Source organism: Myotis nattereri (assembly GCF_964212035.1).
Source record: "Myotis nattereri genome assembly, chromosome: 3".
NCBI lineage: Eukaryota > Metazoa > Chordata > Mammalia > Chiroptera > Vespertilionidae > Myotis > Myotis nattereri.
In genome coordinates this window covers 209,732,982-209,760,721 of record NC_138077.1, presented here as the reverse complement: position 1 = coordinate 209,760,721, position 27,740 = coordinate 209,732,982, and the positions used below count along the sequence as shown (strand labels likewise).

The following is a 27,740-nucleotide window of genomic DNA, read 5'->3' as shown; positions in this document are numbered from 1 at the left end:
CACCAAGCAAAAGAGCGGGAACCTCCGTCCACGCCCTTGTTTTCTTTGCCCCTTGACAGCTGGAGGCTCCGCCCACCCCAGCCCAGACAGGCTCCCGGCGGAACTACAGCCCCCAGAATGCAGCGGGAGTCCCGAGGCTTACGTCATCGGCTTGGGACGCCCGGGCGGCGAAGGAGCGCGCGGAGTTGCCTCTCCAGGCGCTGAGCAGACGCCCCCCTGACCCCTAAAGAGTGGTGGGGTCCAATCAGCTGAGCTTGGAGTCCAACGACTCCCCCGGGCCAGAGCGGCCAACCTGCGGCGGCTGGTGACACGCGCGTCCTCCCTCCTCCTCCCGCCTCCCCTCGGGCCGGCGCTTGCTGGTGACGTTGGGGGCATGATGGCCGCCGTGAGGCCGGGAAGGTGAAGGTGAGAGGGCGAGCGCGCCGGGTGGTGGGGACGGGTGGGGACGGGTGGGGACGGGTGGGTCCGGCCCCGCCCGGCGAGTCTGGAGCAGCCCGGGGGGGAATGTTTGGGGCCCTGGAGTGGGATGCTGGGGGCCCCGAGGGTACGGATCCGGGCGGGCGGGCCGGCGTTCCCACGCCCCGGTCTCGCCGCCGGGCCCGCCTTGGCCCGGAGGAGAGGGGCGGGACTCGGGGTGGGGTCCCCCGACACTCCTCGTCGCCCCCGCCTGCCCGGGCTTCCCCGCCACATTTCTCCCCCTGCCCGGCCTCCTCCTCGTATGCGGCCCTTTGTCTCAGCCGGCATTCGCTGAGCACGCGGACGCCCTCCCTGCCTCCCCTGGGCACCTCCGACCCTCGCACACGGGTGTCTGTTTACTTGTTTGACTGCAAACCCCACGCTAAGCCCCTGGAGGGCAGGGACTGTGTTTTTACAAGAAGGCACACAGAAAATGCCGAACAATGAGCCTCTTGGGTGCACGGATCCCAAGCCTGCCCACCCCCCTCTCCTGCAATCCTTCGTTGCCCTGTTTCTTCCATTTCTCTATCTTCTCTCGCTCCCTCCTCCCGGAAAGGGCTCCGGTGATGGTCCTTCTCACATAATTGAAGACAAGTGAGCTCGGGAGTGGAAGGGAGGGGGCATCTCCGTCCTCAGCGTGGCCGCTCCGCCAGCGTCTATACGTGTTTTAAGCGCCCTGAGCCTCTGCACCGCAGGGTTGAGCTTTAAGGAGGACATTTTACAGCATCTGGCACACACAGGTTTTCACAGAGTCCCCCTTCTGCTCCTCATCCCTGCCCTCCCATCTCTCGCCCTCAGTCCCCCGCCCCCCATCCCTGTCCTCTGCTCCTCTCCCCACTCTGATGTGCCTCTACCCATGCCCCCCCTTCTCCCCAGCACCTGGCTGACTGTCGGGCCAGCACACGCCTGAGTGTGTTTTTACACACCCAGGATTGGCCCCACACCTGCTGTTGTGTTTCTCCTTGGGGCCCTTCCCCTGTCACCCCACACCCCAGTGAGTAAGCAAGCTTCCCTCGGTGAGTCAGCTTCCCCCAGGGATGAGTTTGTTGAGCTTTATATCCTATTAGACATGCTTTTCGTACCAGTTTTGTTTTTGTTTGTTTGTTTGCTGTCTGTTGACATGTCCCTTTTTCTTTCCAAAGTTGGAGTTGGTGGAGTTAACACAACCCATAGCCAGCTTCCAACGGAGACAGGACCCGGGAGACCTGAAATACCTTTGGTCTTTTTGGCCCGGCCATGCCCATGATGCCCACCCTGTGAAGGTCTTTCACCATCTGAAAAGTAAGTGGTGGCTGTGACTTGTGGTGCCCTGAGTCCGGTCGAGGGGAAGGGCTGTGCTCCGTTAGCCATCCGGTGGCACGTCTCTTGGAGAGTGGGTCATCTGTGCACGGAGCTGGCGTTCCCCAGCCGGGGTTGGAAAAATCTTTCTGTTCCCACGGAGGGTTTCACTGGTTGCGGAGAGAACCTGTTTAGAGGTTGACAGGAAGTAGCTGGGCTCTCGGGTCTCTCCGAGGAATTAGTCTTCCTTGCGTGTTCTCTGCTGTGCTGGCTCCACCCTCCCGCCCTCTGCCCAGCAGAGATCGGCTCCGTACCACACGCTTCTCAAAGTCAGCTCTGCTCCCTTTGCCGCGTCTTCTCTTCTGTTTCAATCTCTCAGCTTCTCCTCTGTTCTCAGTTGTGCCAGCAGACGACCCGTGGATCCGTTTTATTTTCCCTGCTAGGAGTTGCTCCACATACATCTGGGTAAGGAGTGGTGTGGATCCAGGGACTGTGCTTGGGATCCAGACATAGCCTGCAGTGAATTTTGCTACTGCTCTCCCTACACCCAAGACATTCCTAATACTTCTCTACTAACGGCCTAGGTTGAGGCAAAGCTTTCTGTTACCGTGGAGTGCTAATAGTTTCAGTTTGTTATTCGGTTTGGTTCTGGTCTTAGGTTAATATTAATAACAGTCTGTGTGTGCCTGTGTTTTATTGATTTGAGAGAGAGGAGAGAGAAACATCAATCGGTTGCTTCCTGTACTCACCCGACGGGGGGTTGAACCTGCAACCTGGGTATGTTTCCTAACCGGGAATTGAACCCGAGACCTTTCGGTGTACGGGGTGACGCTCCAACCAACTGAACTTCCTGGCCAGGGCAGTAACAGTCTTTTAATATTGATCCCCTAGCAGTTCTTTGGGGTGGGAGTGGGAGACTATCAGGATGAATGAGATTTTCCCCAAAGTGTGATCCTCGGGACTTGAAAAACTGTTACATAGAGGAAGGGTTTCTTCAGACAAGTCTGTGAAAGGCTGTGTTACGTACAGTTAAACTAGTGTCTTTACAGCAGCCCTTGCTGCCCAAAGTCTTTGCTGTGTTCATGTGCTTCAGTGTAGGGTCTGAAGCATGTAGTGCAGTGGTTCTCAACCTTCTGGCCCTTTCAATACAGTTCCTCATGTTGTGACCCAGCTATAAAATTATTTTCGTTGCTACATCATAGTTGTAATGTTGCTACTGTTATGAATTGTAATGTAAATATCTGATAGGCAGGATGGTCTTAGGCGACCCCTGTGAAAGGGTCTTTCGACCGCCAAAGGGGTCACGACCCACAGGTTGAGAACCGCTGATGTAGTGGAACGGGGGGTGTATTAGCATGCTGTGGACCACGCTTGGGAAGTGCTCTCGTGACCTATCTGAAGCTACGACCTCAGGAGTACTTTGCAGCAGCCACATCTGTAAGCATAGTGGGTAGCTATGCCTGGGGATGGCCCCCTGCCTGCAGTGAGCCCTGCGGTGCAGTAGGGACTATCAGGGCTTTCCAGAGGGACAGGAACCCAGCGCCTCCCACCGCCCTGGAAGGCTAGGAAGCCAGCAGGCGAAGCCCAAGATAGTAGGGCCCTATCTTGGCTTGTGTGTGTGTATTTTGCAGCTTTGGTCCGTTTGTGTGCCTGTGCGTGTTTAGCTGGCTCTTTGGGAGGAGTAAGTCCTGGAATCTGAAAGGATTGTTCCACTCTTGCCTCCTGAGCTCCAAAGACTAAGACACAGATGCTTAGTCAAAAGCTGCTTTTTAAGAAAAAAGTAGATGTGGGTGTTCCAGGGATGGAAGGGTAAGAAGATGCTGCCCTTAAGGGGCAGTCTCTCACTCAAACCACGTTTCTCACAGTTGTGGAGGAGGAAATAGAAATGGAAATAGGTCACTGCTCTGGTCAGAGACTGGCTTTCTGGAAGCTCATAGACTAGACAGGGAGACAGTAAGGTAAAAAAACAAAATGTCAGATAAGATTGTATGTCCTCCGTGGAGACATCAGGGGAGCTTCGTGGAGGGGGTGACGCTAGAGTTGGGTCTGGAAGGTCGGTAGGAGTCAAATGGGTGAAAAAGGAAAGAGGATTCCAGGCTGAAAACAGCATGTGCCACACAAACAGGGAATCTTGGCTTGGGAATTAGCAGAGCCAGAGACATCAGCGTGTGGAGGGGTTGGAGGCTCCACGTGAGCCACGTGGGGCGTGGGCATGCAGCTGCAAGTTGGGGACTGGTGAAAGCAGCCAGCCCCTGGACAAGCTGAAGTCCCAGCAGAGCTTGTAACGCCAAAGAGACACTAACCTTTTACTAGCGTGCATGCCTTTGAATCTTGCACGTACTGGACACTAACGCCTTTGGTTTCATGTCCTTTGGGCTTGCAAACAATGACCAGAACTTTAACGCACTTGTTTCTAAAAGCCATGTGGCCCTAGCCGGTTTGGCTCAGTGGATAGAGTGTCAGCCTGTGGACTGAGAGGTCCCTGGTTTGATTCCGGTCAAGGGCACATGCCCAGGTTGCGGGCTCGATCCCCAGTAGGAGGTGTGCTGGAGGCAGCCGATCAATGATTCTCTCATCATTGATGTTTCTATCTCTCTCCCTCTCTCTTCTTGGAAATCAATTAAAATATTTAAAAAAAAATAAATGGATTTCAGGGAACTTGCTGCCTGGAAGTAAGTCACTTCTGGGGCTGAGCAGACCTGCCTACTCCATCCTCATGGCAGCAGGTGGGGGAGCTGTGGGTGTTGTGGGGCTGCCTCTGCCCTTCCCTGAGGGCTGGGAGTTGTGATCTTGCTGGTAGAGTTTGTGGCTATTCTTTAACATACAAAGCTACCATTGAGCTTGTACTGCCATGCCTAGTCTTCTTAGTCTGTGCGTATCACGCTTGTTGTACATGTGACGAATCCAAGGCTTTGAGGATAATAACTTGCTCAAGTTTTTATGGCTCAGAAATAGACTGAGCACGGTTCGAACCCAGCTGTGTGTCGTTCCAGAATCTGTCATCTACACGCTACATCACGCCCGTGCCAGTGTCCCTTTTCTTCTCCCTTCAGTGGTTTTCTTCTTTTACTTCTTGCATTCCTATTTCTCTTAACAGTCTTAACTGCTGGGCCACAGTAAGGCTGATTCAGTGCTCTCTCCTTTTCTGCTTTGGAGGAGCCAGTGGTATTTTCTTCCCAGTGTCTTCCCCTCCGCCCCCCTTTTTTCTTAAAAAAATATATTTTTAGTGATTTCAGAGAGGAAGGGAGAGAGAGAGAGAGAGAGCTACACTAATGATGAGAGAGAATCATTGATTGGCTACCTCCTGCACACCCCCCACTGGGGATCAAGCCCGCAACTTGGACATGTGCCCTTGACCGGAATCGAACCCGGGGCCCTTCAGCTAGCAAGCCGACGCTTTATCCACTGAGCCAAACCAGCTGGGCCCAGTATCCTCTCAGAACACTGCTTTCTCTTATTTTTTTCCAAGGGTGCTCGACTAGAAGCTTTTAAAAAATACATGTATATATATTTTCTTTTTTAAAAAATATATTTTATTGATTTTTTACAGAGAGGAAGGGAGAGGGATAGAGAAACATCGATGAGAGAGAAACACCGATCAGCTGCCTCCTGCACACCTTTTGTGCCCACAACCAAGGCACATGCCCTTGACCGGAATGAACCTGGGACCCTTCAGTCCGCAGGCCGACACTCTATCCACTGAGCCACACCGGTCAGGGCGTATATATATTTTCTCATTGATTCCAGGGAAAAAAGGAGAGGGGGAGAGAGACAGAAACATCAATGATGAAAGAGAATCATTGATCGGCCCCCTGCATGCCTCCCATTTGGGATCGAGCCCACAGCCCCAGCATGTGCCCTGACCGGGAATTGAACCGTGACCTCCTGGTTCATAGGTTGATGCTCAACCCTGAGCAACACTGGCTGGGCTTCTGTCTCTAATTAAGCCCTTGACACGTGGCCTCCATGCTAAGAAACTCTCCGGCAGTTGTGGTGTTTTACTGAGGAGGAAGGTAGAAATGGACATACAGGTCACTTCTGTCTCCCCAGAAATCATGAACAATGCAAAGTAATCTGTGGCTCTAGGCAAAACATGTTGGTTGCAGTTTCCCTGTGGGTCTGTCTGTCTTTCTGCCCATTCTTTGGGATGGTTAGTTCCTAAGAGCCAGTTTCCAGTTATGCAGAATCTACTTTTTCTAGATACTTTGTTTCCCGGGAACTTTGACACCCTTTGGCAGTTTCTCTTACATGCTTACTCATGAGCAATGCCTCCTCCTTTCCCAGGTAGAGTGATTGCTTGGCCGATGAGAGGGCTGATGGCTCTGATTAGGCCTGCTAGACAGGAGTGGCGGGCAGGAATGTGCTGGGTGTTGGGGAGGGTAGAGCCAGGCACACCCACACGGCTGCAGCACAGGCCGACTCATCCATGGAGGGGCTTTTCCCCCTTGACTTCCCAAGATCCCAGGGCTCTGCTGGTGGAGTAGCTCTGTGTGTAGTGGGGTCTCTGAGGAACAGTCTGCTTTTGGGAGCAGAGATCCCCAACCGCATGTGGGATCTTCTTCGGTCTGTCTGCCCTTTTGACTTTAGCCACATGTCTTTAGGGCTTTGGAGTGACGTCTCGAGACCCCTAACATGTTATTGCTATCTGGAAAAACGAGGCTCTGAAGGTGTATGTGTGGGTGAGTGAGAGCAGGAGAGCCTCCCACACAGAAACAGGCCGTGTTGGTAACTGTTAACAGTGCTTGTCACAGGGAGGTGGTGTCCGAGTACAAACTTCCAGCCCCTGTAGAAATATTTACAGGAGTTTATTAGAGACAAATTAAGGACGTGCCCGGCAGCAGGACCGAGGAAACGCGGATTGAGAATATGCTGTGGGCATGGCTGTTTTGCAGTTCCTTTTGTGCATTGGGAACCAAAGGCGGGAACATCAGGATGATGACATGAAATCCATTGGTGGCAGACTAGGAGGCAGGGAAAGCAGAGCTGGGAAACCTCTGACTGGATAAAAAGGGAAATGGAGAGATGCATGCTTCGGTGTGCACACAGTAGTTAACATTTAGCATTTACAGTGGTAGAGGTGGCATAGAGATAATCCAATATGTGCTCCCATGAGGTGGTTATGCCTCTGAGGAGTCTGAAAAAGAGCATTGCTCTGATACTTCAGAAGTACCCAGGTACCCAAGAACAGAAGGTCAAGGCAAAGATTAACTTTTTACTGAGGAGGTTATAGGCCTGAGGTGTGACTGCCCTCCATGACCTACCCAGTAGGAATTTATCATCAGATCTTCCTGTGCGGTTACTTCCGGCCACTGAGCGTGTCAGTTACTACATAGCTCCTCTGGATTTTTTTACCTTTAGTTTCCACATTTTCTACTGTGCACACATTGATAATGAGGGAGACCAATACATGTTTTTAAGTAAATTATAGACCTCTCCCTTGAGGATCATCCCTCCTTGTGCCTCTTTGCCCCCGACCCCAAAACCAAAATCGGTTAGAAATTAGGGCCGTCGGGACCCGGACAGCAGGGGAGAGTGGTGGGAGGCACTGACCATGAGTGTCACTTTGCTTTCGCTGCTTTCAGTATTCAGTGCTGTTTCTCAGGTGGGTGATATGTAGGAAATAGGTGGATTTCTGTAATATTTTTCTGCCTTTCGTTTCCTCCTCGTCTCTGAGGTGGGGGAGGCAGGGCCTGTCACTGTTCAACAAGTGAGGAACGGCCAGTGCTAGGCCTGAATTCAGGCCCTGATTCCAGGGCCTGAGTGCCCAGGCTCTGTGAAGGGAGCCTGGCCCTAGTGTCCTGAGAGGTCCTTGCTTACTCTTGAGATGTGGCTCTTACTTCCCAGCCCTGCTCTGGTCCTGGAGCCCGTGTTCTCGATGGACCCTCGGCTGGTCCCCACTCCCCTGCAGCCCCTGCCGTCCACCGGAATAACGCTCAGCTGGGTGTTCCCGGGCTCGCTGACAGTCTCTTCTCTTGCAGCGCGATGTCCCTGTTCTTCCCTCGATGCAACTCCGTTGTCACAGTCAAGAAGGATAAGAGACACATGGCTGAGGTGAATGCTTCTCCACTCAAGCACTTTGTCACTGCCAAGAAGAAGATCAATGGCATTTTTGAGCAGCTGGGCGCCTACATCCAAGAGAGTGCCACCTTCCTTGAAGGTGAGACCGGCCCCTGCTGAGCCGGGCCCGCTCCTGTCGGTTCGGATATTTAGGTGCAGGGTCTGGGGGTGGGCAGGAGCAGCCCTGCTCCTGGGGGGCTCAGGCCCAGATGCAGCGCTCTGCTTGGAATCGTGTGGAGGTGGGTCCCAGGGAGATCGGCCAGGAACACAAGGGACCTGCCATTTAAGAATTCCCTGTATACGACTTCATTTGATCACGAGGGGTAGGCGGATCTAATCCCCGTCTGAAACACAAGCAGGTTGAGGGGTGAGTTGCCTGATGCTGTGTAAGTGACACACGGGGGCTTTACCCAGGTGTTTTCCGTGGCCCAGTTCTGCTGCCATTAATACGGGCTCTTTCTGGTGGTGTTTGTTTCTGACCACAGTGTTCTCTGATATTTTTAGACAACAGGACTATGAATAGGAAACTTGCATCACTGGCACCTTTTCATGAGTTACTGATCAGAGCCCGACCTGTAGGCTCAGCAGAGAAGGGCTGGTTCCCAGGGTCCTGCTCACTCTGAGTGCCCCCTCCAGCCACTGACTTTCTCAGGCTCCCTCTCTAGAAGGCACGTCCTGGCGCCAGGTCCTGGGACTGTCAGTAACGATGCAGTTGCTGCTGAGTCTTATCTGCCCGTGGTCTCCTCTCTTATGAAAGCAGGGCTCAGGCGAGACCAGGGTTTTCAGACTCTAGTCTTGGAACCCTAGAGGTTCGGTGGAAATGCTCCAGGGACACGCTTCTCTCCCCGCTGTTTTCCACTAGAGTGGCTTGGCTTCTGCTTGGTTTACATGTCAGGCTGCTATTAAAAGAAAGGACATATGTCCAGTACTGTGGTCTGAATGTTTGTGTTCCCTCAAATTCACATGTTGGACTCCTAAGGCCCATGTGATGGTGTTAGGAGGTGGGGCCTTGGGAGGTGATTGGGTCATGAGGAGGGTGGAGCCCTCATGAATGAGAATTGTGCTCTTATAAAAGAGACCCCCACAAAGCTCTAGCCCCTTCCACCAGCTGGCATCCTGATCAGTACATTTCTGTTGTGTGTGAGGCACCCATTGGGTTCTGTGACAGCAGCCCAAGCGGACAGACTGAGCGGGGACTGTCTGTGCCCTGCCCTCAGCATGGGGCCTGAGGCAAAAGAAAGTATTTCCTACATATTTGTTAAACTTAAACATCTGAATTTTAAAGTTAGAAGGTTGGTTGTTGAAATGATTCCTGTTCACGACCTGCTTGTTTCGCAGTCTCTCTGGTGTGCCTGGCAGTGGGCATCAGGGATGGGGCAGACCCGGCCACTGTCCTCCCAGAGCCCAGACTATAGCCCTCTGAGCCACTCACTGAGGTGGTGCTGTGGGCAAACACGTGCTTAATGAAGGTTTTTATAAGATGGCATCAGGAGTGGTCTTCCTTTTTCGTGTGAAAATAGGAGGCCTCGCCTGTTGGTGGACTGGAAGGGAACGAGCTGGAGAACTTGAGATGTGTTGGGATTGCCCTGGCTGGGGAAGGGGAGAGTTCCTGCCTTAGGACGGAGAGTTTGTTGGCCTACTGGCTGTCTCCTTTAAATGTAGCTTTGAAAAGTGACCAGATCTGTGCCTGGCACGTAGTGAGAACTTTGTAAGTATTTAAGTACTAAACAGAAAAGTAAATGATGACAGTTAATATTTGAGTATCCATCATGCACTAGCCACCATTTTTAGCACTTTTTGTGCTTTAATTCATTTAATCCTTGCAGTAGTCACATGAGGTAGGGACTGTTATCTGCACTTTAAGGGTGAGGAAACTAAGACCCAGAAAGGTCCACTTGCTTGAGGTCACAAAGCCAGGAAGAGGGGAGACTAGCACGTCCTTGCCTGCACTGGAACCGGGTAGTCCTGCCCCCGGAAGCCGTGTTCGTCACTGCGCACTGCGGCCCACAGTAGGGAAGCGGGACCTCAGCCCAGCAGCAGGGAGCCGCCTCTGTTCCTTCCAGACATGACCGTGGAACTCCTTAGAGCAGGTGCTGACCCATTTCCACTCCCCGCCTCCAGACACCTACAGGAATGCAGAACTGGACCCCGTTACGACAGAAGAACAGGTTCTGGACGTCAAAGGTTACTTGTCCAAAGTGCGCGGCATCAGCGAGGTGCTGGCCCGGCGGCACATGAAAGTGGCTTTTTTTGGCCGGTGAGTTCTCGAAGCCCGCACACCTTTTTCCCTCTGGGCTGGGAGGGAGGGATGGGGTGAGGGAGACACTTTGTGCAGGACCACAGGCTGAGCACCCCAAGGTCCTGGGGGCACAGTAGGCAAGAATGCTGCAGCAGGCTGCCCTGTAGCAGCAGTTACCGGCGGGGCCGATGTGGTGGGGCTTCATGTGTGAGCAGGAGCACAGTGGGAGAAGAGCAGCAAACAGCCTTTTGTGGAAACCGGGACCACTGGGGCCGTTAGCTGAGGTCTCTGAGGCTGAGGGTGTCAGTGGTTTCAAGTGGAAGGGCGGGTGTCCTGAGGTCTCCCTCAGTGAGGCTGAGAGGCTGCGCTCGGGGCCGACCTGTTTAAGGACAGGGAGGCGGCATCGTGCTGACTCCGCACCGTGTGAGTGCCTTGCATGTGGGTTTGCAGTGATGAGCCAGGAGCCCTCACAGGCACAGGCCAGGCCCCTGTCCGTCCCTTTCCATGAACTCAGAGTGCCCGCTCTGCCTGGTGGGCACTGCTGCCACTGCAGAGGACAAGGCCTCGGACTTCCAGGCTGGTCACTTCATTGCGAAAGCCCAAAATGCAGATGTCGGGGCCTCACAGACAGCCATGTTTCCTTCCCACAGGACGAGCAATGGGAAGAGCACCGTGATCAATGCCATGCTGTGGGACAAAGTCCTGCCCTCCGGGATCGGCCACACCACCAATTGCTTCCTGCGGGTGGAGGGCACAGACGGCCACGAGGCCTTCCTCCTCACGGAGGGCTCCGAGGAGAAGAGGAGCATCAAGGTGCGGTGCTGTGTGGGACGGGGCAGGGCCGCAGCCCTGGGCATCCTGGAGGGCGAATCGGGGCTGAGACCAACTAGCAGGACAGGAGTAACGGCTCCCTCCGGAGAGGGTGGTGCCCTGGTGGTGGGGTGTGGCAGCCCCGCTCCCTGGCTGTTGAGGAGGAGAGCTGTTTCGGGGAGGGCTGGAGCCGGGAGCACCAGGAATGAGGAGTCTGCAGTTCTTTTGCCTGTTACCCAGCAGGCCATCTGGCTTTTCTCTTGACCTGAAGAGAGTACATGCCTTGTTCTCCTCGGGGAAGTTACCAGAGAGCGATTCCTGCATTTTCTCTGGGGTTCTGACATACCATCTAGGAGCTTGTACATTTAATTTCTCTGAGAGCCAGTTGCATTCTTGTGTGGGGCCAGATGCTCATTGTGGTTCATAAAGACTTACTATAGAGCACCGCCAGCTTTAGCGCAGTGTCTGAGGAAGAAGCTGAGAGGGGAGTGAAGAATAGTTGGTTCTCCTGGCAACTCCCAGCTCTTGACTTTTTTTTTCTTTTTAACATATACAGTGAGGCCTTGACTTACGAGTTTAATTCGTTCCGTGACGGAGCTCGTAACTCAAATTACTCCTATGTCAGATCAACAGTGAACGAGTGAGATACGTGATGCTGGGCTGATGTTGTGGCATTCACTGTGACGTTCGCTGCGCCAACTAGCTGTGGGGTATCTGAAGCTGGCTCGTAACCCGAATTTTAGCTCGCAACTCAAAGCAAAAAATCGGCCGAGAGACGGCTCGTATCTCAAAAAACTCATTAGTCGTGACACTCGTAAGTCAAGGCCCCACTGTATTTTATTGATTTTTTTACAGAGAGGAAGGGAGAGGGATAGAGAGTTAGAAACATCAATGAGAGAGAAACATCAATCAGCTGCCTCCTGCACACTCCCCACTGGGGATGTGCCCGCAACCAAGGTACATGCCCTTGACCAGAATCGAACCTGGGACCCTTCAGTCCGCAGGCCAACGATCTATCCACTGAGCCAAACCGGCTAGGGCAACTCTTGGCTTTTTATGTGTGAAATGAAAGGAAAGGGGAATCAAAGTGGCCAGCAGTCTCAGGCCACTGTGCCATGCCAGGCAGCACAGGCAGTCTGGCTGGGGCTGGTCCTCGGCCCTAAACGTCCTTCCCCTCCATCCATCAGACTGTGAACCAGCTGGCGCATGCCCTCCACCAGGATGAGCAGCTGCACGCCGGCAGCCTGGTGAGTGTGATGTGGCCCAACTCCAAGTGCCCGCTGCTCAAGGATGACCTCGTGCTGATGGACAGGTAAGGGGGAAGGTGCCCCCTAGGAGGTCCAAGCCTAAGGTCCAGGAGTCCCATTTCTGGATCATCAAGCCAATGTCCCCTGGGCCCTGTCCTTGCTCTGCTTATGTATTGGCTCTACCAAATCCCCCTGCCTCTTGGATTTCCTCCGGGGTCTGGTTACGGTACCCATTGGCATCAGTGCCCTGAAGATGTGCCGGTGATGGCCTGTGAGGAGGGATGGGAGGGGTGGCCAAAGCCTCAGCCCAATGTTAGTACGTGTGTGTGCGGGTGGGGTCCGTGTTGTAATTTATGTCTTCTGAAGGAGCCCTTTGCTCCTGCTTTGTGGGCAGGTTGCAACTATACCAAGAAATATCGTACTATAGTGCTTATTGGACTCTCATGAATATAACACTTCACCTTTTATTTTAATTATTAATTTGAGAGAGAGAGAGAAACATCAATGTGTTGTTCCACTTATTTATACATTCATTGGTTTGATCTTATATGTGCCCTGACCAGCGATTGAACCCGCAACCCTGGTGTATTGTGGTGACGCTCTAACCAACTGAGCTATGTGGCCAGGGCCACACTTCACCTTAACTGTTTATCTCCAGAGTAAAATTATAAATCATTATGTTTTTGTAACAGTGATAGATGCATGTGGCAGGAAACACATGTTTGGATTACCTGGGATGTTCTGAAATGAAAAATAAAAGTCCCTTCAGTAAGGGATGGCATTTTTCTCCACTCTTATCGCCGTCTCCTTCCCTTGCTTGGCTGCCTCAGGTCTGCCACAGCAGGAAGAACAGGACCCATGGTCTGTGTGCCTGATATCAGTTTAACCCTGTCACCTCTAGCCCCGGCATCGATGTCACCACAGAGCTGGACAGCTGGATTGACAAGTTTTGCCTGGACGCTGATGTGTTTGTGCTGGTGGCCAACTCGGAGTCTACCCTAATGCAGACGGTAACCCCTCCTCCGCCTTTCCCACGCTCCCAGGGCCTTGGCTGGCTGGGCCCCTCCTCCACTGAGGTCTTTCCCTCTCGTGCAGGAAAAGCAATTCTTCCACAAGGTGAGCGAGCGCCTGTCCCGCCCCAACATCTTCATTCTGAACAACCGCTGGGATGCGTCCGCCTCAGAGCCCGAGTACATGGAGGAGGTTGGTGCCTCTTTATTCAGTTTGGGGACTGCCACCCCACATGGGTACCCGGGGCCCCTTCGCGCACTCCCAGGCTGCATCGAGTTCACGCCTTTCCTGAAGAAATTTCATCACCAAAGATTTCCCAAGTGTTCCCTCGGGTCACTGTGGGGTCTTCTGCCGGCTCTAAACGCTCTCTTCACCTGCCAGTCACTTTCCCAGACCCTCCACTCTTAGAGGCTTTCATCCAGGTCTGCAGAGCGTCCCCAGCACATTAGCTGCACCCTTGTCTGGGGCCTGTGCTCATTTTGGTTCATAAAGGATTAATCATCATGGAACCGGCTCAGCTCTAGGAAGATATCCAGGAAAGAGGCTTAAAAGAGGGACGAAGAATAATTGGTTCATGTGTGAGATGAAAGAAACAGGAGTCACAGATTGGTAATAAGGGATGGAAAAGTGTGCAGTCCGCAGGCTGACATTGGGCAGTGTGACTTTGGCAAATTCCTCACCTGTGAGGTGGATGTAATGAAATTGCTGCAGGGATGAAATCTCTCAACACTGAGAAAGGCGCGCGGCAGGTGGCCCAAGAGGCTGTTGGCATTTGTAAGTTCTAGTCGTAGAACCCTAGACTTCAGAGCTAGACAGGATTGTGTGATGCTGCCCAATCATTTCATAAATAGGCCTTGGAGGACTCGGCTTGTCAGCATAGAGCCCAGGTGGAGGTTTCTCAACTCCAGTTCCTTTCATTCTGGGGCACAAAAGTGAGACACTGGTTAGGCCCTCACCAGAGGCGGCTTGAGGCATGTGTTAGCATTTCTGCTTATATATGCATTAAATACCTTTGGCAGGCCATCCCCTAGGACACTCCCATGGCCAGATTGCCTCTGGGGGGCTTGGTGACTAGAGAGCACAAATGGTGGGAGATGGTTCGCCTGCCTCCCCTGGTCACAGACACCCCTCTGCTTGGGCTCCAGGTGCGGCGGCAGCACATGGAGCGTTGCACCAGCTTCCTGGTGGATGAGCTGGACGTGGTGGATCGAGGCCAGGCTGGAGACCGCATCTTCTTTGTGTCTGCCAAGGAGGCGCTCAACGCCAGGATCCAGAAGGCCCAGGGCATGCCCGAAGGAGGTGACAGTGAGACCAACTTCCTCTTTTCCCTAATGTTTGAGACATTTGGTCTCATGCTGTCAGCTGACAGAAAATAGCTCTGAGAAGGATGTGGTGAGAAGAGCCTGGGTGAGCAGCTCTTTGCTCCCCCCAGTGTTTAGCCAAGTGTCGCATTGGAGTGGCTTTGTGGGTTTTCACTTTCCTCCCTGCACAGCTATTTCCAGACTAACATGCAGTTCTCCTAGGGGGCGCTCTTGCAGAGGGCTTTCAAGTGAGGATGCTTGAGTTTCAGAACTTTGAGAGGAGGTTTGAGGTGAGTCCTTTGATTCTGGTCTCTGGTGCTTCTGGGCTCCCCAGTGTCACCGGCCATGTCCCTGGCGGTGAAACCAGAGCCTGGCCCTGGCTGGTGGCCCGCGTGCCTCCTCAGCACCTCTTGTCTGTTCCAGGAGTGCATCTCCCAGTCTGCAGTGAAGACCAAATTCGAGCAGCACACGGTCCGGGCCAAGCAGATTGCGGAAGCCGTTCGCCTCATCATGGACTCTCTGCACATCGCGGCTCAGGAGCAGCGGTAAGGACCCGGGACCTCGGGCAGGCCTGCGTGAAGAGGGGATGCTGGGAAGTGACCGCCTCACCCCCTGCCTGGGACGATGGGCCAGGGTCAGAGCCCTGCCAGCAGAGCCGAGTCTCTGGGTTCCCATGCAGGTGCCCTTCCCCAGCCGCCAGGCCTCACTAGATGTACACGGAGCAGCCTGGTGAGGGGACCATTGGGGGTCTGTCCCACCCGGCCAGTGCAACATGGCATCCTGAAATGCCACCCTTACCAGCTCATGCTGGAGGCCTGGCCCAGAGCTGCCCCGGGCACTACAGCCATTCTCAGAGCCCGAAGCAGAACACGTTTTAAAAATAACCTTTTTTTGGAGAGATGTTAAAATATAGGAAGGCACAAAGATTAAAGCACCTTGCTACCACCACACAGAATTGATAGTCAGTGTTTTCTTTATATTATTTTTAAGTTAAAACACAGAAAAAATGGAAGTACCTTTGATTCTTCAGCCCCTTGACCCAGTGTCACTCTGCTCACCCCTCCAAGGCGACCATGACCATGATCTGGTGTGTAGCCCTATCGTCCATGTAAGAAGAGCTGTTTGCGTAAACCCTGAGGAACATGTAGTGTCGCTTTGGGTGTGCTCTGAACGTACAGCCGCAGCGCCATTCTGGTTCCTGTGCAGTCTTTCACTCACCTCTCCTCTGCCTTCATCTGTGGGTACAGGTGTTAGGAGCTGTGACTGTTAAATGCTAGAGAGGACGCCATGTGGATTGAGAATACCTCATTTCCCATTGACTTTTTTTTTTTTTTTGTCCTCACCAGAGGATATTTTTCCTTTTTTTTTTTTGAGAGAGAGTGGAAGGGAGGAGGAGGAAAGAGAGAGAGAGAGAAACATTGATGTGACAGAGACACATCGATTGGTTGCCTCCTGAAAGGAGCCCCAACCAGGGCCAGGGATCGAGCCTCCAATGGAGGTACATGCCCTTGACTGAATCGAAACCAGGGCCCCTCATTGGCCGCAGGCCGATGCTCTATCCACTGAGCCAAACCAGCTGGGGGCCCATTGACTGCTTTTTAGATTTTATTTTTTTGCTGTTGCAAACCATGCTGCAGTGGACACCATTTACAGGCCCCCCAGGCACATTTACGCACTCCTTTCTGGGAATAATTCTGGGAAGTAGGACTGTTCATTTTAGGTACGTGCATTTTCAGTTTTACCCAGTTTGACTTGGTTGCTTTCTGAACATCTAAGCCCATTCCTAGTCCCACCAGCGTATGTGCTGGAACTCCCATTTCCTGACCCTCACACCGCTTGGAACTGGGTGAGTTTTGCCAGGCTTCTTGGTGGAGAGTACCGCAGAGGAGTGGGGTTGAGCATTTTTTCCCTCTGTTACGTGGCAGCACTTGTTCCAAACCCCTTGCAGGCACCTCCCCCGCTGTCACCACCACATCTTCCTAATGGAAGACCTGAGAGTGAGTGGCTGGGCCATCTCTCCCTCGTACCTGGGAAGGGGGTGAGCACATACCTGCGTGTGTGAGTGACACTGCCAAGCCCCCCGGCCTCACTGCGGCCAGGACCAAGCTGGGCCCACACAGGCTTTCCGGCAGCCCCTCTGGCTCCTCTGCTTAGTGGAGTGGGGGCCTGGGTCTTGTAACCAGCTCGCTCTCTCAGGGTTTACTGCCTGGAAATGCGCGAGGAGCGGCAGGAGCGGCTGACATTTATTGACAAACAGTTGGAGCTCTTGGCTCAAGACTACAAACTGCGGATTAAGCAGATTACGGAGGAAGTCGAAAGGCAGGTGAGAAACGGGTCGGCTCAGAGCAGAGTCCAGGGTGGGAAAGTGGAAAAGCAGACCTCCTCATCCGGGGGCCTTCTCAGCCTGAGAAGGAGCCTGTGGCCCTGATTCCAGCACGCAGCGCCTTCGCCGGGTTCCCTGGGCAGGTCACCTTCTCCAGATCTTAATGAGCATTCAGTCAGCCAACCCCTCACGTCCCTTCCACCTCAAAAGCTTTCATTCCATGACGAGCGGAGGAGACGGCTGGCGTGGTGGGGGATAGAGGATATGGAATCGGAGACTCTCTTTAGACGCTCTCCCAGTGCAGATTTAGACACGTTCTTTCTCGACCCCTAACGTTTCCTTCTGTAGGTGTCGACGGCGATGGCCGAGGAGATCAGGCGCCTCTCTGTGCTGGTGGACGAGTACCAGATGGATTTCCACCCTTCTCCGGTCGTCCTCAAGGTTTATAAGAATGTGAGTCATTAGCAGCAGTGCTCGCATTAAGCACCCCTCGATCCTTTTGGCTACCGGGTGGCATCTCCAAGCAGCCGTGGTTCAGTCCCTGCTGGTCTGTCAGGACCCCTTAGCCGGGGAGACGGGACCAGGCCTCGCTCAGCTCGCCCATGTCAGCTCCTGGAGCACGGGCTGACAGCCTCCATCTCCTTGTCCTTTGGCTCCCAGAAGGAAGTCCTGACTGGGGTGCTTCTTCCCTCAACCTCCCGTCTGGTTGCAGGAACTGCACCGCCACATAGAGGAAGGACTGGGCCGAAACATGTCCGACCGCTGCGCCACGGCCATCACCGGCTCTCTGCAGACCATGCAGCAGGAGATGATCGGTGAGTGCAGGGAACGCGGCTCGGAGGCCAGGCTGCAGAGACCACCTTTCTATCTGTCGCCTTTTGTGATGAGTCAACTCGATGCCTTCAGGTTCTGGGTGATGTCATGAGTTCATTCCACACGTAGCCTCTGGAGCCGTCTTGTGTTACCACACGGGACCGTCACCAGCTGAGGGGCCTGACCCTTAATCCACGTGAGGCATAATGTTAGCAGGGGTGGAGTCCAGACCTGCCCCCCTGGGAGAGCTGGCCTGCCCACCCGAGTGTGGCACCCCCGGTCCCACAGCCCACTCATCGGGCCTGGTTCTGGGCAGAACCATCAGCGTCCTTGGCCATAGCTGCGGGCTCCCGTTCCAAGCCTCGGCCCTGGTGCGGCACGCGGAGCTGAGGTGCTCTCCCCGTTCTCTTCCTGACAGACGGCCTGAAACCACTCCTCCCTGCGTCCGTACGGAGTCAGATTGACATGCTGGTCCCTCGGCAGTGCTTCTCCCTCAGCTACGACCTGAACTGTGACAAGCTGTGTGCTGACTTTCAGGAGGACATCGAGTTCCATTTCTCTCTCGGGTGGACCATGCTGGTGAACAGGTTCCTGGGCCCCAAGAACAGCCGCCGGGCCTTGATGGGCTACAACGACCAGGCAAGCACAGCCCCTGACTTGGGCGTGCGGGAGGCCCACGGTCCCGGTGCGCCCACATCCAAGCTGGCCGTATCCTGAGCACTGATGTTTGTGAAGTTGCAAATGCTAGCTGTATTTTTTTCTTTTCTTTCTTTATTTTAATATATTTTTAATGATTTCACAGAGGAAGGGAGAGGGAGAAATAGAAACATCAATGATGAGAGAGATTCATTGATCAGCTGCCTCCTGCAGGCCCCCCTACTGGGGATCAAGCCCACAACCCAGGCATGTGCCCTTGACCAGAATCAAACCCGGGACACTAGTCCACAGGCTGACGCTCTATCCACTGAGCCAAACCAGCTAGGGCTGCATTTTTTTTCTAATGCATATTAAAGTAACCATTACTACTATTAAATTATATTAAAGTAAATAGTTTTAAATAACCATTATAATAATACATAACTTAAATCTGAATGACATAAAATATCTTTCCATATGCCATTAAAAATATTTTCCTCACCCAAGGATATGTTTATTGATTTTAGAGAGAGGGGAAGGGAGAGAGAGAAGCATCAATGTGAGATGGAAACATCCATGGCTTCCCTTCTGTATGCACCCTGACCGGGAACCAAACCTGCAGCCTTCTGATGTAAGGGATGATGCTCCAACCACCTGAGCCACTGGCCGGGGCTCCATATTCCGTTTTAAAACTGAGATTTTACACCACCTCTCTGTATTGCACTTTAGTTGTTGCACGTGCTACTCTTGGTACATGCCCCATGCTTTGGATGCTGAAGCCTCCCAAGGTGGCCACTGCTCACATTTCGGGGTCTCCCACAGTGCTCACCTTTGGGCTAGCAGGTCTGCTATGAAGCTCAAATCCTCTTTGCAACTTGTGAAGCTCACTTCCCCCTGTTGGCCTTTTGGAAATTGAAAAGCCACCCCATCCTTGTTTCAGGACCCCTAGCTTTGAGGGTCACTGAAGGTTTCATTGAATGAGCCCCATTTTTCTTAGCCCTCTCCTTGTTTCTCTCTTCAGGTTCAGCGTCCCATCCCTCTGACGCCAGCCAACCCCAGCATGCCCCCTCTGCCTCAGGGCTCCCTCGCCCAAGAAGAACTCATGGTTTCCATGGTCACTGGCCTGGCCTCCCTGACGTCCAGGACCTCCATGGGCATCCTGGTTGTTGGAGGAGTGGTCAGTGAACGCCCTGCTCGGGAGGGGCGGGAGGTGGGAGGACAGGTGGCTGACTGAGGGGCACAGTCCTGGTGGTCCCTGTGTGGCACAGCTCACTCACCTCCATCAGAGACTGATGTTCTCTTCACTGGTCTGTGCCAGCGTGCAGCCTCAGCCCTTTACCATGCATCCTTACTGACCTGTCTGTCTCACTCAGCTGACATTTAGGGGACCTCCAGTCCCATTTGACAGATAGGAAAGTCTGTGACTACCTTGCCAGGCTTTGAGCTCTGACCCCGTCTGACTCTAAGACTGTGCTCTTTCCCCTGCCGGGCATGGTTGCGTGGTGGGTAGGGAAGTGACCTGAGAAATTGACAGGCCTGGGTTCTAGAGAGGTGGGTTCCAGGAGTATCTCATTTGTAGGCAAGAAAACCAAGAGCAAAACTTGAAAGGGTTTAATACAAAAGAGGCCAAGCCCGACCTTGTCTCTCCATCTCTTGGTTTTATGGCCCTTGACTTTCCACCCTAAGGCCTGAGATTGCAGGCTGCCTTCTTTTTAAAAAAATATATGTTTATTGATTTCAGAGAGGAAGTGAGAGGGAGAGAGAGAGAGAAAAACATCAATGATGAGAGGGAATCATTGATTGTCTGCCTCCTGCACGCCCCCTACTGGGGATTGAGCCTGCAACCCAGGCATGTGCCCTTGACTGGAATCGAACCAGGGACCCTTCAGTCCACAGGCCGACGCTCTATCCACTGAGCCAAACCAGCTAGGGGTGCAGGCTTCCTTCTTGATAACTGGGGTCTCCTGTACTTCCTGATCCAAGAGACATTGCAGCCAAGATAACTTATACCTTGAATTTTTTTCTTTTTTTAAGCTTACATTTTTTAACAAGATTTTTTATTGATTTTTTTAGAGACAGAGGAAGGGAGAGGGAGAAAGAGAGAAAAAAACGTTGATATGATAGGGAAACTTGGATTGGCTGCCTCCTGCATGACCCCTACTGAGGATCGAGCCCACAACCCGGCCTTGTGCCCTGACCGGGAATCAAACCAGCAACCTTTCAGGACAACGCTCAACCAAATGAGCCACACTGGCCACGGCTCTTTCTTCCCTTCCGCTTCCCCTTCCCCTTCCCCTTCCCCTTCCCCTTCGTTGATTTTAAGAGTCCGTGAGTGAGAGAGAAACATTGATTCGTTCCACTTTCTTATGTATTCATTGGTTGATTCTTGTATGTGCCTTGATTGGGGATCAAACCCACAGCCTTGGTGTATGGGAATGATGCTGCAACCAACTGAGCTACCCGGCCAGGGCTACCTTGAATGTTCTTTTTTTTTTTAAATATATTTTATTGATTTTTTACAGAGAGGAAGGGAGAGGGATAGAGAGCTAGAAGCATCAATGAGAGAGAAACATGGATCAGCTGCCTCCTGCTCACCCCCTACTGGGGATGTGCCTGCAACCAAGGTACATGCCCTTGACTGGAATTGAACCTGGGACCCTTCAGTCCGCAGGCCAGTGCTCTATCCACTGAGCCAAACCAGTCAGGGCTTGAATGTTCTTGATGACGTGGGCAAGTTCACTCTATTATGGACATTTGATTTGTAGAAACGGTGGCTGAATGTAACTAACAAAATTGCCTTCTCAACCTGTAAGACCAGGGTGAGGCTGCCGAGGCCCCTCTCCCTCCGGTCTGCAGAGGCACATGTTCTAGTTCTTCCACAGAGGTGACCTGGCAGAGGGTCATTCGCTGAGACCCTGACCCTTGATGGCTATGTAACTTTTTACATCTCGTTTTACCCAAACAACCTGTGAATTGGTGAAGACCGTTACGCTGGTTTTGGGGGAAACAAGTGTACAGAAACACAGCCAGGATGGCAGGCAGCCCTGGAGCCTTGATTTCCGGCTCCAAGTCCAGTGCCCTTTGAATGTAGCCACACTGCCTTGAAGCAAAGTGCTACAAACAGGACAAAAAGGAGCCATCTGCTGGGGAACGATGCGTGGAATGTGACTTGTCAGTGTCATCAGAACGTTGATCCTCAAGAATTCTGTGTGCTGCCCGGCTGAATGGCTCAGCTGGTTTAGCTCGTCCTGTGAACCAAAAGGGTGCCAGTTCTGCTCCTAGTCAAGGTACATACCTAGGTTGTGGGTTCAATCCCAGGTCAGGGCACGTACAGAAGGCAACCAGTTTCTCTCTCCTACTGGTATTTCTCTTTCTCCCTTCCTCTATAAGCAAGTCCTCAGGTGAGGATTTAAAAAAAGAAAATTCCGTGTCCCTGGATCTGTACCCCTACCCACTGTTTTGCATAAATCATGTGTGCAAACACCAAGTTTCCCTTATTTTTTTATTTTTGGTTAATCCTCACTTGAGGATATTTTTCCATTGATGTTTAGAGAAGGTAGCAAGGAGGGGGAGAGACAGAGAGAATGAAACATGGATGTGAGAGAGAAACATCAATTGGTTGCCTTCCACACACGCCCTGACCAGGGCTGGGGATCGAGCCTGCAACCTAGGTATATGCCCTTGACCAGAATCGAACCCGGGACCCTTCAGTCGATGGGCCAATGTTCCATCCACTGAGCAAACCAGCTAGGACCCTTATTTTAAACTGTAGCCGGTCCCTGCTCTTTTGGCCTCAGTGGGATTAAAGGAAGACGTTGAAAGAGGTGTTTTGAGTCGAGGCACGAAGGCTCCTTGACGGGCTCTTGGGAAAGTCCTGGCAGGGACGGGCTGAGAGGATGGACGGTGGGAGCCTCAGCTGACAGTTGTGCCTCTGCAGGTGTGGAAGGCGGTGGGCTGGCGGCTCATCGCCCTGTCCTTTGGACTCTATGGCCTCCTCTATGTCTACGAGCGTCTGACCTGGACCACTAAGGCCAAGGAGAGGGCCTTCAAGCGCCAGTTTGTGGAGTATGCCAGCGAGAAGCTGCAGCTCATCATCAGCTACACCGGCTCCAACTGCAGCCACCAAGTCCAGCAGTGAGTGGCCGGCAGCCCTGAGCCAGCGCCAGCCCCCGCGGTTCAGGCTTCCCTCTGGGTCCCCTTCTAACCCGGAAACCACTGGGTCCTGAGCACCGTCCGACCCTGACCTTCAGCTGTGCGGTGCTACCTTGCAGCCGGGGGTGGGGAGTGGCATCTCCAGGGATACCTGTGTCCTGACCTGGGACCACCTGAGAGTCTGGTTCCCTAAGGAAGGAGGACTGGACAGATGAGGGACGTTACTTTAAAGGTTGCCTTAAAGCAGTGATGGCGAACCTTTTGAGCTCGGCGTGTCAGCATTTTGAAAAACCCTAACTTAACTCTGGTGCCGTGTCACATATAGAAATTTTTTGATCTTTGCAACCATAGTACAAAGACTTATATTTTTGATATTTATTTTATATATTTAAATGCCATTTAACAAAGAAAAATCAACCAAAAAAATGAGTTCGCGTGTCACCTCTGACACGCGTGTCATAGGTTCGCTATCCCTGCCTGAAAGGCTTGTAGTTTGGATGCAGCTTTGAAGTTCTAAGGCACAAGCTCATCCTTCCTGGCACAGCTCTGGTCGGGTGGGAGTGGATCGCTAGATCTGGTGGTGGGGTGCATGCTAGCTGCCGTGTGGCAGGCCCTTTGCTTGGTGTTTGCTCCTCCAGCCTTTAGAGGCAGACATTTTTCTTGGCATTTGCCTTTTCAAATGGAGAAATGGAGATTTGAAGAGTAGTCACTTGTCCCCGGTCACTTGGCTGATTAGCAGCAGAGCCAAGATCTCAATCCTAGTCTCACGGTATGATGCTCTGCACTCCTGGTTCTGACATGGTGGTGAGAGTGTGTGTGCTGGTTGTGACGTGCATGGTCTCAGCATGGGGTAGGAGGGTTCTACCGAACCAGGACTGGTGCGGGGCAGAGCTGCCAGCCGGCGACGGGCCTGGTGGCTGCCCGACTCTGGGTTGGTCGGATTTAGTGACCACCTTTGTTCTCTAAAACAGCCACTTCGCCCGGTTGATCCCGACTCTCTCCTCCGCAGGGAACTGTCTGGGACTTTTGCTCATCTGTGCCAGCAAGTGGATGTCACCCGGGAGAACCTGGAGCAGGAGATTGCTGCTATGAACCAGAAAATCGAGGTTCTTGTTTCACTTCAGAGCAAGGCAAAGCTGCTTAGGTGCGGAGGCCTGGGCGGTGTGGGCTGTGGTGTGTGTCACGAGCACAGCTCCTGGCGGGGATTTAGCTGTTCCCGTGTAAGACCAGGTGTGTGCCAGCACTGTCCCCCGGCACTGGCTGGCAGGCATGGCCGTGGTGGCAGCAGAGGAACCAGGCGGTGTGGGGCCGTAGGGTTATAGCTCACTGGCACCTTCTCAACTGCAGCGTCTCGGGCACTTGACCTGAGCTGCTCTGCTCAGCCTTCAGCAGCCTTTTCTGTCCTTGACTGTCCACTGTGTGCTGGGGACACTGGGCTAGGCCCCCGCATGCATTTTAGTCCGTTTCTCTCTGAGCTCAGGAAAGCGGGGAAGCCAGCATTTACCCACAGGGAAGCGGGTTAGGTAGCAGGAAACTGGCAGAAACCAGATGGGAACCCAGATCTGCACAGGGTCTGTCGAAACAGAGTTTGCTGGAGAGGATATTGATCTGAGGAGCCAGGGGTCCTGGGTTCTGGTCCAGGCACTCGTGTTCCGGCCAATCACTGAGCTTTCCTGTGCCTCACTGTTTCCATCTGTAAAATAGTCACGTTTCATGATGCAGCCACAGAGCTGAATGTGTGTGCTCTGCACGAGTCCCCGGCCGCTCAGCCCGAGATAGCATCAGCTCACGGGGACCTTGTGCTTCCTGCCCCCACCCCTGAGGGCAGCACCCCAGGAGCTGCGTCATTGGCACGGGCCCCAGCCCAGGGAAGTGGACTTCCCCTCCCCTGACTGTGTCCATGTGCCCTCCCCGCCCACCCCCGGGGCAGCCATTTTCCAGGGACACACGCATCCCCGGGGAACTAGCAGGGTGCATGTGGGGAGTGTCTGCTGCTGGTCAGCCAGTGGGGACAGGGTGAACCTGAGACGGACAGGCAGGGAAGCAGAGTTCCCACCAGTTCAGGGCCTGGCCCGTGGTCCCAGGGCGAAGCAGACGACAGCTGGCATCTTGGAAAGTCTCACTTTCCTCGTGTGTAAGAAGGGGTTTTTGGAGGGGTTTGTGCCAAGAACGGCTTGGCATATAATGCTGATATTACCTATTATTATCAGCTCTCACCGCTGCAAATCATTTCTCTGCAGGAATAAAGGTGGTTGGATGGACAGTGAACTCAACATGTTCATGCACCAGTACCTGCAGCCCAGCAGATAGTGGGCAGCCCGGAGCCGGAGCCTCTGTGGAGAAGGGCGGCGCTGCCAGCTGATGGGGCGCCTCCAGGGCTGCTCCTGTCTGGCCGCCGCCACCGTGAGAATGAAAGCACCAGTGTCTCACTGTTTGGAGCCCTTCAACACTAGTCGCTTTCCCCCTCCTTCGCCTGCTGCTGCGGGAGATTTTCCGGCTCACCCCCTAGAGGAGACTTTTTAAACGACAGTGTGACACCGAGGAATCAAGTCGAGTCCTCTGCTTTGTCAGAGTCACCTGACTGAGCATCACTGGGTGCTGGGTAAGGTCCTGGTTCCCAGCCTCCCCGCATGCCTGCCCGGAGCCTTCACACCCTCCTCCACCAACACATGCCGGCCCTGCACACCTGTGCTCCTTGCGCCCAGCACACCCGCAGAAAAGGCCACGTAGGGACGCTGGGATTTCCTTCCCAGATCGCACTGGCATGGTTCTGTCCCAGAAGGACTGTGCTTGTGTTGGTCGGTCCTTCAGCTTTCGTGCTTTGTCCGTGCGCCAAGCCTCTCAGACACGCGTTGATGATGGGGCTCGGTGCGCATGCCCTGGGTTGTGGGGGAGGAGGATGCTGCAGAGGCGATTTGATGGCAGTGGTGAGAGTAGCTTAGGGGAGCTTGTGTGTGGAGGGCTGTGCCCCTCCTGACCCTGTGCTGTTGGAGGGGCGGGCCTCCCTGCTCTTCATTGTCAACCTTGTTCTAGTTTCGGTCCTTGGCCTGCGTAGTCTGGTTTTATTATTAGTGAGAGGTGGTTTGGTCCAGAGCGTTAAAGGATGTAGTAGAAGGGAAGATGGCGGCAGGAAGGGGCCTTGGCGGCAGGCTGGGGGCGTGGGTCCCTTTGAGGACGACAGCTGGAGAAGGTGGAATCGGGGCAGAGCAGGGCCCTCCATTAGACCTCACTCTGAGGGGCCCGTGGGGTCTGAGAGTCACCCCACCAGCTTGATTGCATCCCTGTGGTGCCTCTTAAGAGACATGTCCCACCCCCAGCTTGGCCCACCTGCCCCTGGCCGAGCATCCTCTGGGCTGAGTCTGTGCGGTGACGCTGCAGGTGGCCAAGGACAGTGTGGGAACCCTGGGCCCCGCCTGTGCACTCCCCATCCCCAGAGCCACCCACCGACACACATGGCCTCCTCCTGTTCACTTCGAGACGTGTTTTCTGCTGTTAGTGGTTAAAGTGGGGGCTGGTTCCTGTCTCCAGTGTGTTAGCTGTCTGGGCAAGCCACCTTTGGGGACAAGCCTTTGCAGCGCAGGTCAAAGAACATGCTAGAAAGAAAGCAGCCCCTCTTCCAGCAAGAGGCGGGGCTCGTCCTGCCCTTTGGAGTCCACGTGCTCTGGCGTCGGGATGTGAGTTGATGGCCTCTGCACACGTGGTGGCCACGCAGGCGTCCCCCCAGGTCCCACTGGTCTTTCAAACCGCAGTCTGCACGGTTGTGTGGAACAAAGGATGGGCTTCGCCAAAGGGCGTGTGGTAGGAGGGCTTGTGAGTGTCCTGCCGGCCTGGCTGGTGTCACCTCACGGCCAGAGAATCAGTGTCTCGCAGTTCCAAGGAAGTTTGTGCTTTGGGGGTGAAATTATTTAATATAACTAAACACGAATTTTTTAAATGTAGCCCCTGGGCAAGAATGAAATTTTGAACTTATACAATAAGTGAACTGAAGTACATACCACCGAGGGGAGACTTCTGAAAGGAGTGTGGCAAAGACACTTTAATTTAATGCTGCTGACTTCGTTCTCTGTGTTTATGTTCATTTGCTGGAGTGAGACATGCTTGACAGTGAGTTTTTTCTCTGATATATTTAAGGTGACATATTTGCCTGAATTGCTCCTGTATCATTGCTGATAATATTGGAAATGAAAATAAAGCTAGTTGGGAACCCATTGTGGGATCTTCTCAGTTTACTATTCTTCTGCAAACTCCCTCCGACATAACCGAGTCTGCAGGTTAGTATTTAAAATGACCTTGCGTGCCCATCAGTAGATGAGTGGATTAAAAACTGTGGTACATCTACACAATGGAATACTACGCTGCAGTAAAAAAGGAGTTCTTACCATTTGCAACAGCATGGATGGAACTGGAGAGCATTATGCTAAGTGAAATAAGCCAGTCAGAGAAAGATAAATACCACATGATTTCACTTTTATGGAATATAATGAACAACATAAACTGATAAACAAAAACAGATCCAAAGACAGAGAAGCTTCGATCAGACCATCAAACCTCAGAGGGAGGGTGGGGGTAAGGGGGAGAGATCAACCAAAGGACTTACATGCAAGCATATAGGCCTAACCACTGGAAACAGACAACAGGGGGGTGAGGGCATGAGTGGGGGGGGGGGGTAATGTGGGGATAAGGACACATATGTAATAACTTAATCAATAAAAAAGTAAAAATAAAATAACATGACCTTGCCCTGGCCAGTGTGCACAGTGGTCGAAGGTTGGATTCCTGGTCAAGGGCATGTACCTGGGTTGCAAGTTCGATCCCCATGAGGAGGCAACCAATCAATGTGCCTCTCCCTCTCTCTCCCCCTCCCTCCCTTCCACTCTCTAAAAAATCCGTGAAAAAAATACCCTTGGGTGAGGATTAACAAAAATAACAATAATAATAATAATTAATAAAATGACCTTAACCTGTTCAGGGGAAGTTCCCTCTATAGCCGGCCTGTGGTGCCTCCTCATTCTTGGAGGGAATCTGGTACTCTCGGAAGAGCAAAGGCGTAACCTATCTTCAAGGACCAGGAAATCGAGTGATTTCTTTACAGATTTCACTATAAACCGTTCATTTTTCACTTAAGTCATGACTCAGACTGGCCTCCCCTGGCTTGCTTTCTGAGAACCTGGTTGTGACCTTTTCTTCCTCTTTTTCTTTGAAGGGCCCTAGCAGTGGCTGGGCATGACTAGTCAGTTTCCTGGGCCCGCCACCCCGGCCCCTGGCCGGTGGCCCCCGCTGCCTACTCCCCTGGTCCCTATCAGAGGCCTCCATCTCGGTGAGTGGCAGCCTCCTCCTCCCCGGCTCCCAGACCACAAACCGGGCATCGTCGCATGCTGCATCTAAACCTGTCGGGGTTTTTGTTTTTCCTTTTTTAA

General features: G+C 53.1%; 1 protein-coding gene across 1 annotated transcript; it reads left to right on the top strand.

Annotated features, from left to right (window-relative positions):
- Positions 1-358: 358 nt before the first annotated feature.
- On the top strand, positions 359-26,532 carry MFN2 (mitofusin 2). The gene is made up of 19 exons (XM_081086435.1): positions 359-405; positions 1,599-1,737; positions 7,713-7,891; positions 9,913-10,048; positions 10,681-10,843; positions 12,028-12,152; positions 12,989-13,097; positions 13,183-13,290; positions 14,244-14,397; positions 14,622-14,689; positions 14,823-14,944; positions 16,596-16,722; positions 17,071-17,175; positions 17,435-17,537; positions 17,954-18,174; positions 19,193-19,348; positions 22,109-22,305; positions 23,333-23,467; positions 24,564-26,532. Exons 3-19 carry the CDS (start codon positions 7,717-7,719, stop codon positions 24,631-24,633), a joined length of 2,274 nt encoding a protein of 757 aa, XP_080942561.1. The 5' UTR covers positions 359-405; positions 1,599-1,737; positions 7,713-7,716; the 3' UTR covers positions 24,634-26,532.
- The last annotated feature ends 1,208 nt before the right edge of the window (positions 26,533-27,740 follow it).

Excerpts from the sequence above, each read along its gene's own strand:
- MFN2 (XM_081086435.1), top strand. The coding sequence starts at position 7,717 with ATGTCCCTGTTCTTCCCTCGATGCAACTCCGTTGTCACAGTCAAGAAG. Across the intron at positions 10,049-10,680 it reads AAAGTGGCTTTTTTTGGCCG|GACGAGCAATGGGAAGAGCA; the intron begins GTGAGTTCTCGA and ends TCCTTCCCACAG. Across the intron at positions 16,723-17,070 it reads CGGAGGAAGTCGAAAGGCAG|GTGTCGACGGCGATGGCCGA; the intron begins GTGAGAAACGGG and ends TTCCTTCTGTAG.